At 36.0% G+C, this 15,840-nt stretch overlaps 2 protein-coding genes across 2 annotated transcripts in view; both read right to left on the reverse strand.

Moving 5' to 3' along the window:
* Window positions 1-1,697: 1,697 nt before the first annotated feature.
* dynlt5 (dynein light chain Tctex-type family member 5) lies at window positions 1,698-4,182 on the reverse strand. Its single transcript, XM_081373937.1, has 5 exons — window positions 4,100-4,182; window positions 3,804-3,937; window positions 3,622-3,713; window positions 2,302-2,426; window positions 1,698-2,144 (listed from the first exon to the last, which is right to left on the reverse strand). The coding sequence occupies exons 2-5, from the start codon at window positions 3,911-3,913 to the stop codon at window positions 1,941-1,943; spliced, it is 531 nt and encodes a 176-aa protein (XP_081230063.1). The 5' UTR covers window positions 3,914-3,937; window positions 4,100-4,182; the 3' UTR covers window positions 1,698-1,940.
* Window positions 4,183-9,037: 4,855 nt separating this feature from the next.
* Window positions 9,038-15,840, reverse strand: part of sgip1b (SH3GL interacting endocytic adaptor 1b) — a 36,038-nt gene continuing 29,235 nt past the window's right edge. The window contains exons 22-23 of the mRNA XM_081373636.1: window positions 9,550-9,714; window positions 9,038-9,310 (exon numbers count right to left, since the gene is read on the reverse strand). Coding sequence (XP_081229762.1) covers window positions 9,288-9,310; window positions 9,550-9,714 — 188 coding nt within the window. The 3' untranslated portion in view covers window positions 9,038-9,287. The remainder of the gene's footprint in view (window positions 9,311-9,549; window positions 9,715-15,840) is intronic.

Raw genomic sequence — 15,840 nt, forward strand, 5'->3', positions numbered from 1 at the left:
GTTGCTCATAATCATTTAAAGAGACATGCACCGAAACATATTGTTGCATTTTACGATCTATTGTAACACGATATATTGATACACCCCTAAGCCGAACTTACTGTACATGCCTCAAACCCCACCTATTTAAATACATAGTCTCAAAAATTTGTGTGTATGTAGGAAGAGAGGAGGATAATGCCATTCATCACCAGAGTCAGAAAGCATCTCCAAACTCCACTGTCTGTGAAGAGTAATCCATGGATTTCCCTCCAGCCATGATGGCCCAGATCTGGCCCAAATCTGGTACGCGTGGAATCCACGTAGAAATAAGAAGTATTTCTTAACTAAATTATTCAGTTTGAGTGTTTTGTCTTACCTGGGATCAAGGGTCATGGCAGGGGGGAAATCCATGATTTTTTCCTCTTCACAGACACAGTGGAGTATGGAGATGCTTTCTGCTTTCTCCTATGCAGTAATAAACATTACATGAAAATACTGAATCAGAATTTTGTAATATAAGTGAGGCATTTAAAATAAGTTCACCAAAAAAGTTCATATTTTCAAATGCCTCTTTTTCTGTATAGGAAACATACAGAAAACATAGTTGTTTTCCGAGTTACACAATATTATATTAAGTTATTAACAAATAATGCACCAACTGTACAGCTCAACCTGGCTTTGAAACATCAGTACAATACATTCATATTTTGTCAATTAAATTTTCCAATAATTAATTGCCAAACAATAGCAGTTGAAACAGTTAATAATATTTGAAAACACTTCTATGTAAGAAAATATGTCTATGTTCTCAAAACAAATCAATAATAGTAAACAAATGATATAGACATATCGATTTATTAACTTACAATGAGGTATGAAACACAATGAGGTATTTAACTGATGACATTTCAACTCAATGCACGGAAAGAGATTTATATTTTCCAATTGTTTATATGAGGTAAATCGTTTTCTTGTTAAGACAATGGGCGTTAAATCATGTCCAGTATGTGCTTCTATCATATAAATATTAAATAGCATCACAGGCAATAACTTCAGAATGATCAGAGCGCACGTACAATAGTGGCCAAAAGTGATGTCCTTTCAAGTTTGATTAAACCATACATTTTTTTAGGAAAATATATATATTAGAGCTGTCAAAAGATTAATCGCGATTAATCGCATCCAAAATAAAAGTTTGTGTTTACATAATATATGTGTGTGTACTGTGTATAATTAAATTTGTATATATAAATACACACACATGCTTGTATATATTTAAGAAAAATGTGTAATTTATAAATAAAAAAAATATATTTATATAATATAAATTATATATAAATATATACAGTATATGTATGCAAATATTTCTTAAATATATACATGCATGTGTGTGTATTTATATATACAAAATAATTATACACAGTACACACACATATATTATGTAAACACTAACTTTTATTTTGGATGCGATTAATCGCGATTAATCTTTTGACAGTCCTAACATATATATATATATATATATATATATATATATATATATATATATATATATATATATATATATATATATATATATATATATATAATTTTCCTATGCTGGACAGCACTTTTGGCCACTACTCTATGTGGTGCTCATTCACTAAATTCACTTGTCACTAAAACCCAGCTGATATAGACTTTAGTCAGGTTGGAGGCCATATTGAATTTAACAGAGATGAAATGGAGGTTGTGAGGGATAGACGTACAGTTAACAGCTCACACTGTATAAAGGTCTTAGATCACAAACTTTTCACAACTTTCAAACCTATTCTGTGGAGTTTTTATCTACTGAATTTTTTTTGGAAAGCTGAACAATCGGTATGTTGTTAAACAACAGTACAATCCATTGGACGCCTCGGTTTCATTCCTGTCAAAAATGAAACATGGCGCAACCCTGACTAAGGTCTATTCTTACAGACTCATTCAAAATAGACACCGTAGACCGTCGCGGTGGCAAAGAGCGAGCTGTTTTTGAAAGTGTGCGAGGAGAGATTGTCGCGTGCCTCATCCCACAGGCATCTGCTCCCCATACGAATGTTCTGGTCTCTGATCTGACCAATGCTGATGATGACGATGAACTTATAGCGAGGAATCATCAAATCTTTAACCCTGGCCTTGACAACCTGAAATTGCAATAACAATAAAGATTTCAGCAGCCCATACTATATATTCATTCCAGTTTCTATATTCATAACTTCAACATGCTTGTGCTAAATACAGTAAGTCAATGTTTAATTTATTGATCTGTCATGTAATTGATTAAAAGCAAGGATTTTGGACCTCAGAGATTGTCTTGGTCATCTGCCGGCACAGCTCGGGCTCGTATTTCTCCTCCTGCAAGTAGCTGGTCAACACGTCCTTCAGAATGTCTTTGACTGTTATCACTGGGAAACGTCGTGCGGGGGCTGCTCCAACATTTACAGCGAATTACTGATATAGAACTCATAAAATGCACATTACTGCAGAAGATAGCTAGCAAATGATATCTTTGACCTCATTACCAGTGATAATCTCAACCACATACATTTAAATGTATGAATCAACTTCTTTCTGTCCTATTATTCCTCCGTAACTAAAAACTAATATGCTTGTGTTGCAGTTTGAAGAAGTATTTCTATGAAATTATATAAAACTAAATGCTTTATTTAAAACATTTTGGTTAAAGAAATGGGGGAAAACGGAATATTTCTTATTAAAATAGGGCAACTTGGATGAAGATGCCCCACTTAGGAACAATGTGCATCAGCCAATGTGTTATTATAGGAAATAAATAGAAACATTTGCTAATTTAGTTGTTATAGAGAAAAATGATTCAATTATTCCACTACTGGGGTAAAAAGCTCCCCTGACTTAACTTTCACAGAATATTTAAATGACTTTTGTTATAATTCTTATTAATATCTATATATCTTTAAAGTGTCATTAACGTAAAATATTAAACCAACTATTTAATTTTGACAATATAGTTGAATAATCGAATAACTGATGACAGACAAAGCAGAATCAAAGAGATTAATCTGAAAGGTCAAATTATTCTATGATTTATATACAGGTATATGAATATTTACATATTTAACAGGCTATATTTTATTTGAATATGTCATAACAGCAACACTATGAATGCAAACTGAATGATTTCACTCATCTAACCTATAGGTCTGAAATGTACATCTTATTCATGGAAAACTGAATAATATTTAGACACAAAAGACACAAAATTAGATCAATTAGGCCTAATCTCAAAACTGTTTCCACTGAATAAATAGCTATTTTTAATTTTCATCTGAATATCAACATTTGTTAATAGCTTAGCCATTCATCAAAAGTGCTGAGGTAAGATTTTGTGTCATCTATGGTCAGGAGAAAAAATTATTTTATTTGAATTATTCATCTTCCCCCGACTTACCCTACCAGTGTACAGAAATGATGTTCACTTAATTGGCGAAAAATGCATATTCCATTAAGACACATACAACATATACTGCATAACAGGAATTATTGGTTTATTTCGTGTGAAATCATTCTGGTGGATCTTTATGTCTATCATTTTTTGGTGATATTAGTATCTCCCTCTATCACGGTCAAGGAAAAGAGACTCACTGAGCCGATAGGTGTTCTCCATTTGCACTGTAGGTCGAGGAATATCATCATGATGTCCAGGCTCTTCCATGTAGGACACAGTGCTGATAGAGCTACAGAGAAAAACAAATGCTACTTTATGATACATACACTTACATATTTACACTTTTCCCCTTTTACTATTAGTAATGACAGTAACTCACTCCTTTTTTCTGCCAAAGGTCATGGCTCTGACTTCATGGCTGCTGAGAGAAGACACACTTCCACGTTTCTTCAGCAGACGTGCTGCTTTCTCTTTCGCTAAATCAGACATTTTCAGCAAAAGTCGACTGCAATTCTACGAAAGACATACAAAAGACATTAACATGTACATTGGTAAAGCACTAAAAATATATTAGTGTATTTAAAGCTTGTTTCTCTCGGTAGAATATATCATAATATGAACTAAAACACTTGTAGGCTACATAACTTTTATCGCATCGCAGCAAAATGCACTTACCGCTTTGATGCGTCTCTTCCACAAACCGGAAATACCCAGGACCGTCACAGGCTTGTTGACAAACGTTGCCTTGACAACAGTGGATTTCATTTTCACTTTAGGTGGCTTGTCCTGCCAGCGATATTCCATTACGAATTCTATGGCGACCAAATCAACGAAATGTTTAGATTTGAAAAGCTGATTATGTAATAGCCCTGAGCAAGACACTTAACCCCTAGTTGCTCCAGAGGCGTGCGACCTCTGACATGTATAGCAATTGTAAGTCGCTTTGGATAAAAGCGTCAGCTAAATGAATAAATGTAAATGTAAAGGGAATTTGCCGACTTTGCTTGATTACGTACACGTGACTTAATTAGTGCTTAAGCAAACATTATTTATAGTGTGATTTCGGATTAATCAAATTGTTGAGCAACGCTTTCTGAAAGCTTTTATGTTGAACACAGTTCTGAATATACACCATTTCATAATGATGTTTTTTTTTTAAACTAGCCTAATTCAAAGGAAACAAAACAAAACTAACTTTATGTAGTGCTATTACACTCATAGCTGGTAAGTCCCGCCCATCCGTAAAACCCCAAGTGGACCTCTAGGTTGAAAAATTGTCAATGCAAGTGAATGGGAGAAAATAATTATTTTCTGGTCCCGTTTGAATTGTGCCATGAATGTGAACATATGTTGTCTGTGAATTTTTTATAGAATTTTTCATGTTACGAGTTTGACAGTATATGGTATGATTCTTCGGCTAGCAGTTGTGGAAAAGACATAACGAGAAAGACTACATGTCGCCTATGTGACGTCACCCCATAAAGTTTACTTACCCGTGGTTTTCGCCAACCTCAACGATTTTGTCCTCTCCCTGAAAGAAGGAGGTGAAGTCCAGCCATGTTTAGCGGGATCCGTGAGCTCGTGTCCGTGTGCGAGTGGTGGTGGCGTCTCAAACGCGTCAAAAGCAGCGAAGATTTGTAGTCCACAAAGTGCTCTCACACAAACTGTCTAACCATATCAAACTTCTACCTGCTAAATTCTAGCATTCTTTACACGAAAAATTATATAAAAAATTCACAGACAACATATGTTCACATTCATGGCAAAATTCAAACGGGACCAGAAAATAATTATTTTCTCCCATTCACTTGCATTGACGATTTTTCAACCTAGAGGTCCAGTGGGGTTAGCGGAAGGGGCGGGAATACCAGCTCCCCCGCTTCCGGCTCATGGGACCTTACTTCGGAAAAAATATGTATGGAAGTCAATGGCGAGAGATAACTTATCTTTTTATTCCGTCTGAACTGTGCCCTGAATTACACATATGATGTTTGTCAATTTAAAAGGTAATTATGAAAGTCAAGAAAGTCGCAGTTTGTCATAAAACAGAAGAGTAACGTTTAGTTTTATGTGAAAATCGCTCAATGAACTACATCTCTCGTCTCGCACTATGTACGTCACAAGATCCGTTGCTCGTATGTGTGTATTCTGGCTCAAAACACTCAGGCATGACGGCGTTGCGTTACGATTATAAGGTAAGACTATAGAAAAAATGACAGACGTTAGCTTCAGTAAAGTTAGCTTCATTCATTGAGAGAAAAGGCATGACGTCGCATGCGCGCCTTCTGGGTTTGTAGTCTTTCTAATTACGTATTTTCACAGTCTTATACCTCAGCAGTTTTACATCAAGCTGCGACTTTCTTGACTTTAAAATGTATCTTTTAAATTGATAAACATCATATGTGTAAATCAGGGCACAATTCAAACGAGATCAAAATATTTGTTGTTTCTCGCCATTGACTACCATACAATATTTTTCCGAAATAAGGTCCCATGGTGGTCGACCGGAAGGGGAGGGACTTAGGCTCTCTATAGTGTTGACTATGTTTCTATACTAGTAAATGTATCCCTGCAACAAGAAATACAAAGTTATTATTGTTATTTGCAAGAGTTTTAGTTTAAGTGCATATATTGTGTTAGTGACAATGACTTTTAACCAGAAGCCAAGAATGTTAACATGAATTTCTTGATTTTATTTCCAAGACATTACATTATTTTCATTTTTGATATATTTAGCATTTTCAGTCTCTATATTCTCTTAAATTCTGGGGAGAGGTTTATTCTATGCATGAAATGTTTGCATATTCCATTTTCTGAACGATGAACGAACAAGATGAAAGTCAGCTGACAAACACAATACCACAACATCCGTGGGATAAAAAGTAATAAATACACATTTTATAAAACGAGAGACTTGTTTTAACAGGAATGAACCTTCCGCAAGCAGCAGTTGTCTATCCATCGCTCCACATTTAAGGTCAGGTAAGGCATCCAAAACACTGAAATAAAGTACACTTAATTAATGGCAGAAATAATGTGTCACTTATCCAAAACCACATTAGCCAAAGCACATAACTGAAGATTATCCAGGAACATCATGTACTGTGTATTCCCAAACTATATCTCTACAACTAGAGATATTTGAGGCTTTTCTAGAAAACGTTTCTATACACTTGGATGGATAATCTCACAGTTTTAAAGGCAATGATCCACATATGAGTCTTGTGACGAAGTGTCAGCAAAGAAAAATCATGTAGAATAAAGATGAGCATTTCCCTACTTACCAAAATATGCGAGTTGACAACACAATACAGTACAAGGAAGTGATAAATGAAAGGATGTGATTAATGTTCTTCTGTACTAGTCCATTGTTGTTTCTTTCCCTTTTTGAACAATAAAACAGTCTAGTGAGTGTTCGGAATCCATTACAAACCACATAACTAGGCATAAAATAAATGACATGTATTTTAAAACATTTAATAAATAAAAATAAAGTGCCACCATGAACTGTAAATACCAACAATAACCTGACATGAAATCGGTTCTATGACAAGGCATAGAAACTCTGTATCCATTTGGATACATGTTTAACAATTTCTATTTTACATTTTTTACACATTATCTTTAAATATTGCTACAGTACAATGTTTTGGGAAAATAAAATCCACATTGTGGAAAACCAAAAGGAAAATATTTTATATTTGACCAGTTCCTTAGGTTTATTTCGCCTTAAGGAATTCTGCATCCCTGACACGAATGGAGTTTCATTTTCCTAAAATAAACGATTTAAAGAAATTGAGAAAAATATTAAGTAGGCATCACTTTTTTTGCATGAATTATGAATGTAATACTCGCATTCATGTTTAAGCACTTAGTTTAACAAAAGGGCCAACTAGACAGAAGTGATGCGTTCTAACATGTTTTCGCCAATAACATCAAATTAATATTAACAATTTAAGATGATATTAAACAGAATATCCTGTGGAAGCATGTCTGTATTTCTCATCATTTCTAATTGCAGGACGGTAAGACTTTACAATAGGAGTTATTTCACTAACATTAGTTGATGTTTTAGGCATCATAAACTAATAAATACCAAAAAAAAACCGAATAAAACATTTAAATTTTTACAACATTATTAATCTAGGTATGATTAATGTGTTCATTTATACATTTACTACTATAGTTAATTCACATTTGTTCATAATACAACAATGTTGATTTCTACAACTCAAATTCAAAATGTTTGCGGTCAGTAAAAAAATATTTTTATATATTTTATATATCTCTTATGCTCACCAAGGATACATTTATTTGATAAAAAATACAGCAGAAACAGTAATATTGTGAAATATTATTACAATTTAAAAGAACTCTTTTCTATTTTAGTGAATTTCAAAATGTCATTTATTCCTGTGATCAAAGCTGAATTTTCAGCATCATTACTCCAGTCTTCAGTGTCACGTGATCCTTCAGAAATCATTCTAATATGCTAACTTATTAATTATGAAAACAGTTATGTTGCTTAATATTTTTGTGGATCCCATGATCATTTTTTTTAGGATTCTTTGATGAATAGGGAGTTCAAAAGAACAGCATTTATTTAAAATAGAACATAAATCACAACATAAATGTCTTTACTGTCACTTTTGATCATTTGAATGCATCCTTGCTGAATAAAGTATTAATTTCTTTAAAAAAAAAAAAAAAAAAATTCTTACTGACCCCAAACTTTTGACCTGTAGTGTATATGCAGAAATTAATATTAACCTAGATTAAAAAAGGCTGTAACTATGTTGTTGATTCCTAAAGCCCAGGACACACCAAGGCAAAGAACTGGCGGCGGTGAAAGCTGACTCTGTTGTCGCCTCATGTCGGCTGCGTCTCGACCAGAAAGCTGCGCTTGAACACACCAAAATGACTAAAGCAACTGTCAACTAGCATGTGTGTTTTGTGCCTGCGTGTGTTAATATCTGTCTATATCAGCAGGTATCAATAGTCTATTTTCGTCATTCAAAAAGGGAAACCGAATCTAGGACTGCAGCGCTTGCTTAACATTTTGAACATGAATCACACTGATCACTTTCTTCATTCCAGTCGGCTCTTGTTATTATGAAAATATTCACGTATTCGAATGCTCGGGTAAGATGATGTAAATCTTTTGATTTCTTTGCTTGCTTTTCTCGTGCACTGACTCGTTTGCTAAGCTGAACAGCCAATCAGAGTTCTGTCTCAACAAGCTGAATCAGCCCAAAAAACCCGAAAAAACTAAGCCGACCGACACTCAAAAACAACTGTCGGTTTGGTGTGTCCTGGGCTTAATACATCAACTAATGTTAACAAACCGTATCTCATTGTGAAGTGTTATCTGTAGCATTGTTTGGGAATTGAGACTTCATTATAGTTCAATCGAATTGTTTAGAATCGATCTAAATAGCTAAAAGAAAGCCAAACACTGCTGACATGTGTGTTCCTATAGCATATGCGAACCCTGGTATCATTAGATTGTAATGTCACTAGGTGTGTTTGGTTTGAGTGAAAGAGAGAATGTGCAATAAGTGAAAAAGAAAACTCTGCCTTCTGCAAGAACCCAGCGGAAAAAGTCCACGTATTGCATTTGTCCTGAAGTTTTATCATATACACACAAAATATTTGCTAATATTCACATACACACACACACACACACACACACACCCACAGAACGCACTGATGATATTCTACACCAGACATTGTAAGTGAGATTTTGAGTGCTGTACTTCTGGAATTTCATTAAAAACATTTTTGAAAGTCTTTGTAGTGCCAAAAGAGCATCCTAACGTCCCACTCACAGCCCATCATTCAGCAGGTCGTCGCTGAAGCCGGGTCAGTTGTCCGCCAGATATTTACCTGTGGAATACAAAAACATCGGATACTGTAAAAAATAAACGTTAGGGCTTATCACGTTTGAATCAGTTAATTCAACAATAAACTCCTGGTATTTCACACTGTACATTCATAAACACTGGGTTTAAGGCCTTAATTGAATATTTGTGGTGTCAGTGTCATTGATTGAACACAGAGCACAGAGTGAAAAGCTCTTTTTGCTTCTTTGCAAATGAACAAATCTATTTTGTAAAAAGACATACCTGCAGAAAACCTTTTTTTAACCAAGGATAGTCTATAGCCTGAACCTACAAGTTGAAAATCACAGCCAGACAGAGTACAGCCCTCACTGGTGAACTGCACTGCCAGCTGCGATGGTCGACTGGGGCCGTCGGCTAACTGGAAGCGGGCCAGGAGAGCGCCAACCCCTGGAACACGGACACACAATGACAGGACATTACAGATATATATCCTACCACACTGTTTATTCACACTGTACATTTGTTAACATTCGTATTTGCATATTTATGAGGTTAATAACAATGACTACAGCACAAAACCTGGATCTGTGGAAATGTGGCCACATAAGTGATGTTGTTTTTTTAAAAACCAAATATAATCTCTGCAACATTCCAGTTAACTTGTCTGTCATCGTTTAACCTTTTTAAAGGGATAGTTCACCCTCAAGTTGTTCCAAACCTGTATGAGTTTCTTTTTTATCTGCTGAACACAAAAGAAGATATTTTGAAGAATGTCGGTAATCAAACAGTTCATGGACCCCGTATCTCTTTCATATTAAGGAAACAAATACTACGCGAGTCAATGGCTACCGTCAACTGTCTGTTCAACAACATTCTTGAGTACATGATGACAAAATGTCAACATTTTTGGGTGAACTATCCCTTTAACCGTGCAATGAAGTTTCTACAACTGTACAACTGCCTGAATATTTAAGTTTATGATTTATTGTTCTTCGCTTAACAATATATTTATATTTTGCCATCCACACCGTATAGAGTGTTGCAGGGATGGCGTACTGTATTACTGTAGACCAACCTGGAAGTCAGCATCACCCTGGGATCATCGACAAAAAGCCAATAGGATTTTTACATTACTTTTTGGATGATTGCCGGAAAAAAACCCTCTGAATTATGAATTTTGAAGCCTAAATACAATCACCAGAAGTGAAAATTTAGAGTCAGGCTATAAACAAATTACACCATGGTTGAATGTCTGCAACGTCACCACCATTAAGCTTCCTAAAATTTCCAACAAAATTTGGAAAGTTTGATTTAGAATAGTTTGCAAGAGCACAAGTATAAACACATTGAGGCTGTGAAAGCAGACTAGGGCTGTCAAAATTGTTCAAAAATGACGTTCGAATATTCCCTCTAAAACACATACGAATATTCGAACTATTCGAACATCTGGTTGCGCATTTTGTCAATGACGCACCTTACGTCAATAACAGGACAAATTAATACAAAGAGACATAACTACTTGTATAGGTAGTTAATTTAAGTTTAAACATATTTGACAATGTATTACCAACACAAAATCAAGTAAATAAACTAATGGCCAAGACCGCAGACCTCACTCTCGCTCACTCGCAGGCACTCTCTCCCTCCCTCGCCCTCGCGCTCGCGCTCTCTGCGCATAACGGTTTAAAAATGAACAACAACAATAAGCACATGTTGAGTGCTGATCAAGAGTTTTGTGCAAGCAATTTAAGGTTGCGACTCTTGTCCCAAATATAGCAGGCTTCATTCAGTGATTGAAACAAATTTATTAACATTAATTGAAGTTTTACAGTATAGAACCGACATTGAACGCTCCGAGCGAGCTGTGCTGTGGTAAACGTGGAACTTTTCTGTTTAACGTTAAATAAAATGAGGCACACAATTTTCGAGATGTGACCTCATGTTGCTAGTGGTCGAATGGTATGCTATCTGTATCTTAAATAGATAGCTTGCATACTACTTTATCTCGCGGGAGTCGCGGCTCCACAATTTTACGTTCTACCGACCAAAATCCAAAGTACTTCCAGACATGGCTTAAAATCACTTTCTCTGCTGCGGTCGAGTTGAACTTGGGCTCTGCACTTTCTGCCATCTTCCATGCAAGTCAACTTTCAGCAGTGACGCTGTGCTAGACAGGGCGACCCTGACGAGACAGCGCGCGCACCCACTCGCAAAGTAGACAGCCGCGCCTCTGCTTCCGCGGGCGTGTTTTTCCATATTTGAAATTCACATTCGAATATTAATTTTCACTTTCGAATTTCTGTTTTTTAAAACTATTCGAATATATATTCGAATTTAGAATATTCGTTGACAGCCCTAAAGCAGACTAGTGAGCAGACGAGTTTTCCATGACGTTTAATGTCCTTGACAACCTCTGCAGTCCCGTTTGTAAACAACCGCCTTTTTCAAGACAAGTAAATCCTTTAAATAAAAAGGCACGGGGACGGGGGCGGGGTGGGGGGGGGGTTGGTAGTGTGTAATACTGATGTATTTTATGTCGTAGAATAAAACGTGAAAATATTAACCACACACTCTATTTCAGGCAATTAACCAAAAAGTCATTAAAAAACCCCAATTGATTTCAGACGCATTGCAGTTTAAAAATGCTAACTTGTCTCATTCCTGCAGCCCTCAATACTTTTGTCACTGCAGTTCAGTTGCCATGAAACTTCCTCTCCCCTCTGTAACACACAGCAGATGGTCAGATCACCAGCTCTATCTCTCTATATGTTAATGTACTGAAATTAGCCTGTCTTCTGCTCTGAGACCTAATTAAATCACTGGTGTCCTAATCCACAAACACCTCTATTGCCTCAAGATTCTGCCTTCCTGGATACCAGACCCAACGGCGCCGATAAATGGCGCAAATCATTAACTGCCTAATCTGAAAACAGAGATTCCTTACTGCTGACCTCGGAATTATGGCTTAGCAAACGTCCGCTGACCAATGAGAGCAATCTCGGAGAACCCCAAGGATTCTCTCTCTGACATTTATTTACATTTAGACACTCATTTAACACGTTCAGAAAACAAAGAGCTCTGTCTAACCAGATGTGCTAAACTGATAATCTCATCAAGACCAGAAAAGCGCACACACATAGACTCTCATCCCGTGCTTGGGGACAAAGTTCAACGCAGCAGGATGAACCTTCAGTGACTCTTCCAGCACACACACACAGAAACACACACAGATCCTACCACGTGTGAATCAAAATCATCTTGTGAAATGTTTAAAATGTATTCTCTTGATGTATGCATGATCCCTTGTCCCAAATATTATGCCTATATAGTTTATTGATTTGTAATCCATTTGATGTGACTATAATCGCGCAAAATCATGTATCCAGGGGTGACTATGTCATAAAGATACCATTCGTGGTATCATTGTGCTCCATAAATCCCAACGGTGTGGAATCTTTAACCCAAAATCTCCGAAGACGCATTATTTTATTAAATCCAGTGTTATTAACGATAGGAACAAGTTTAGCTTCTCCATAACTATTAAGAAGGGGCGTGAGCCTCCGCAAAACGTCAGGAGGTAGTCACAATCGCCCTTCCAGGCGATTGGGTCATGCACCTAAAGAGGCTGGGCTTAACCCCTTCAAAGTGCCGCGCTTCTCTGATCTCAGGGCACATCGCCAGAGAGAGAGAGACGACACGCCTTCTTCCATCCTTGGAAGCTTCGTTCTCGTTTATTTTCATTTTTCTTCCAAGTTTTATTTTCTTCAAACTACCTTACTTCAGTTTTGATAGTCTCCTTCAACCAACCCAAGATACCAACTTAAAGCTAAAGATCCTTTTGCTGAGTTCCGCTCGCTTCAAGTCGCTATAGCAACTAGACGCTGTAATCACGTGACTCTGCTTCCGTCCAACACAGACGAGACCACACAAAGAGGGCCGATCTACAACTCAGACGTAACGTAGACCTTAATTTCCAATCTGAAGTGCTGTTTAAAGTGTCTAATATTACTGTGTCTGTTGGGGTTTCAGGTGAATGACTGAACTGTTCTACCTATCCCTCATTTCTCTTCACTCACACTTACACACTCTTTGACGCACACATCTGCACCTACACACACCCATACACGTCCACCTCTCCACGTGTTTCCTAGACATAAACACACGGCCACGTGCTGCTAAAGGCGTGCTCCTACACACACACACACACACACACACACACACACCTCTCCTTACCACACTCTCAGTGTACACACACAAAACCTTTTCTTAAAATTCTCTCTCTCTCTCTCTCTCTCTCTCTCTCTCTCTTATATTCTCCCTTTTCTTCCCCTACTCTAACCTTTGATCTTACGTTTATTTTGTTATATTCCTTATTTGCGATCGTATATTGTTTTGTTTATGCATATTTACTCCTGTGTGATTTAAAATTAGTATATGTAACCAGTAGCTCGTTTGAATAAACTTTGTTAAATCATTTGAATTAAGTTTGCCTGTTTGTCTCAATACTGAGTCCCTGAGTAGTGCAGATCTTTACCTCTTAACGCTCTACGATAAATTTTGCTATTGAAAGAAATCTCAAATGGTCTAAAACACCAAGATAAGTTATTTTCTTGTGGCCACAGAAAAGAAATTGTCTATCAGTGTTAAAGACGTGAGATTTCCGTTCAGATATTGTACCTTTTGTGTGCTGGACATACAGTTCGTACAATAAATGAACATTCTTCAACTTATACCTACAATTTCCCCAAATTGAACATATTCTACCCGCCTATATCAGGGAGTACTACAAGTAATTGTGTAACCGCTGATATAAGCCGAGGTTTTGACCAATTCCCTATTTGGTAATTCTTTAATTTATGTAAGCAACATATGCATATTCACATTAAGGCTAATTTGAGCTAATTAATTCCCTAACATAAGTCATTGTTGTTACACCTCACAGAATTCCTTCATTGGCAATGTCTGATCAGAAAACGTAGTGTGTTATTTTGTTCTAGTTAAACAAAAGAGCTGCTCTTGACCAGTTAATGCTACGCTAAGCTAGTTGGCTAATAAACAAAGGCTTACAAAGGTAATATAATATGATGTGCAGTTCAAAAGACATTATGTTCATGATTATGAATAAATACACAAAACAATATTTTCACCTTACAAATGTCAGATTTTCACCTTTTGCAGAACACAGAAGATGATTGGACTCCATGACATTTTTAAAAATATCTTATTCTGTCCCACAGAAGAAACAAAGTCATACAGGTTTAGAACAACATGAGGGTGAGTAAATTATGACAGAATGTTTCAATTTTGTATCCTATACGCACAATGCAAAAAGCCCTTTTGAAATTTGGTTTTGAATATCATTAGGGTTTGTCTATAATCACACTGACTAACAATAAAATGAGCATTTCCATTTTCAGTTTGTCTTCAGCAAACTGCAGTTTGAGTGGCCGCTGATGTCAAGCCTCTGCAGTGAATGGAGACGTTTCATCTGCTCAGCTGCGGTTTAGGGTTTTTATACTAGATTTTTCTTTTTTAATTTGATTCAAAGCTGCCATAGAGTCTTGTATCTTGCATGGCACTTTATGTGCAGTGAAATAGCATTAAGTTCCTCCTGCCGTTTATAGAATAGTGTTACTCAGGGCAGGACTTAGGGTGGTGGGGGCCCCTGGGCTTGAGTCACTTTCGGGCCCTACCTTCTATACATTACTTTAAATAGAACAAAATGATACATACACAAGCTATGTATTAGAGCTACACAATTCTGGATAAACTGAGAATAAAAATAGAGATCACGATTCTGAACAAACAACTAAACAAAATAACATAATTTATGTTAATTGCTGAAGTCTATTAAAAATGTTTAATTAATCTGAATTAAAAAAAAACAAAAAACTTGGGTTTGAATGAATGATTCAATTCCTCAATCAAATGCACTTGTTTCATAGATGAATCAGCATTTTTGAACGAATCTCCCGAATGAATGATTCAATGACAAATGTTTTTTAAAAGTCATTTGTCGCCATCTGATGGCGTAACAATATAATCGATCCAATTTGAAGTGCAAAGCTACTTTCAAAAGGTGACTGGTACCATAGACAGTGTTACATGTTAAAAAAACGTAATAATTTATTTATATGACCACTGATTGAAGCTTGAAAAAGTTTTCTTCCAATAAATAAATAATGATTAAAAAAGTTCAAAGTGATCATAAGTTTATTGCAATGCACAAATGTCTTGGTCAGAATGAGAATAAAACACTTATTTACCTGGAAAACATATGTTTTGATCGTGGCATTTCTTTGAGATTTAGAATCCAGTATTCCTATAGGCTAATTATTGTTTAATTATCGTTTCTTTTGTGAATTTAATAAAGAACTCTGTCTCGTATTCTGTCCAAACGATCCATCCATGTAGGCTACTTTTGTGTTCATTCGTTTTTCCTTTTTTAACCCGTAATTGAAAAACGAAAAATGAACGGTTGTTGTCTTTTTAAAACAACTTTTTGTTGTCTTTTTTTGTTGAACACCAAACATTTTAATTTGAACTTTATTATTGCTCCTTTATCTTTAACTT

Source organism: Scardinius erythrophthalmus (genome assembly GCF_964197995.2).
Source record: "Scardinius erythrophthalmus genome assembly, chromosome: 9".
Taxonomy (NCBI): domain Eukaryota; kingdom Metazoa; phylum Chordata; class Actinopteri; order Cypriniformes; family Leuciscidae; genus Scardinius; species Scardinius erythrophthalmus.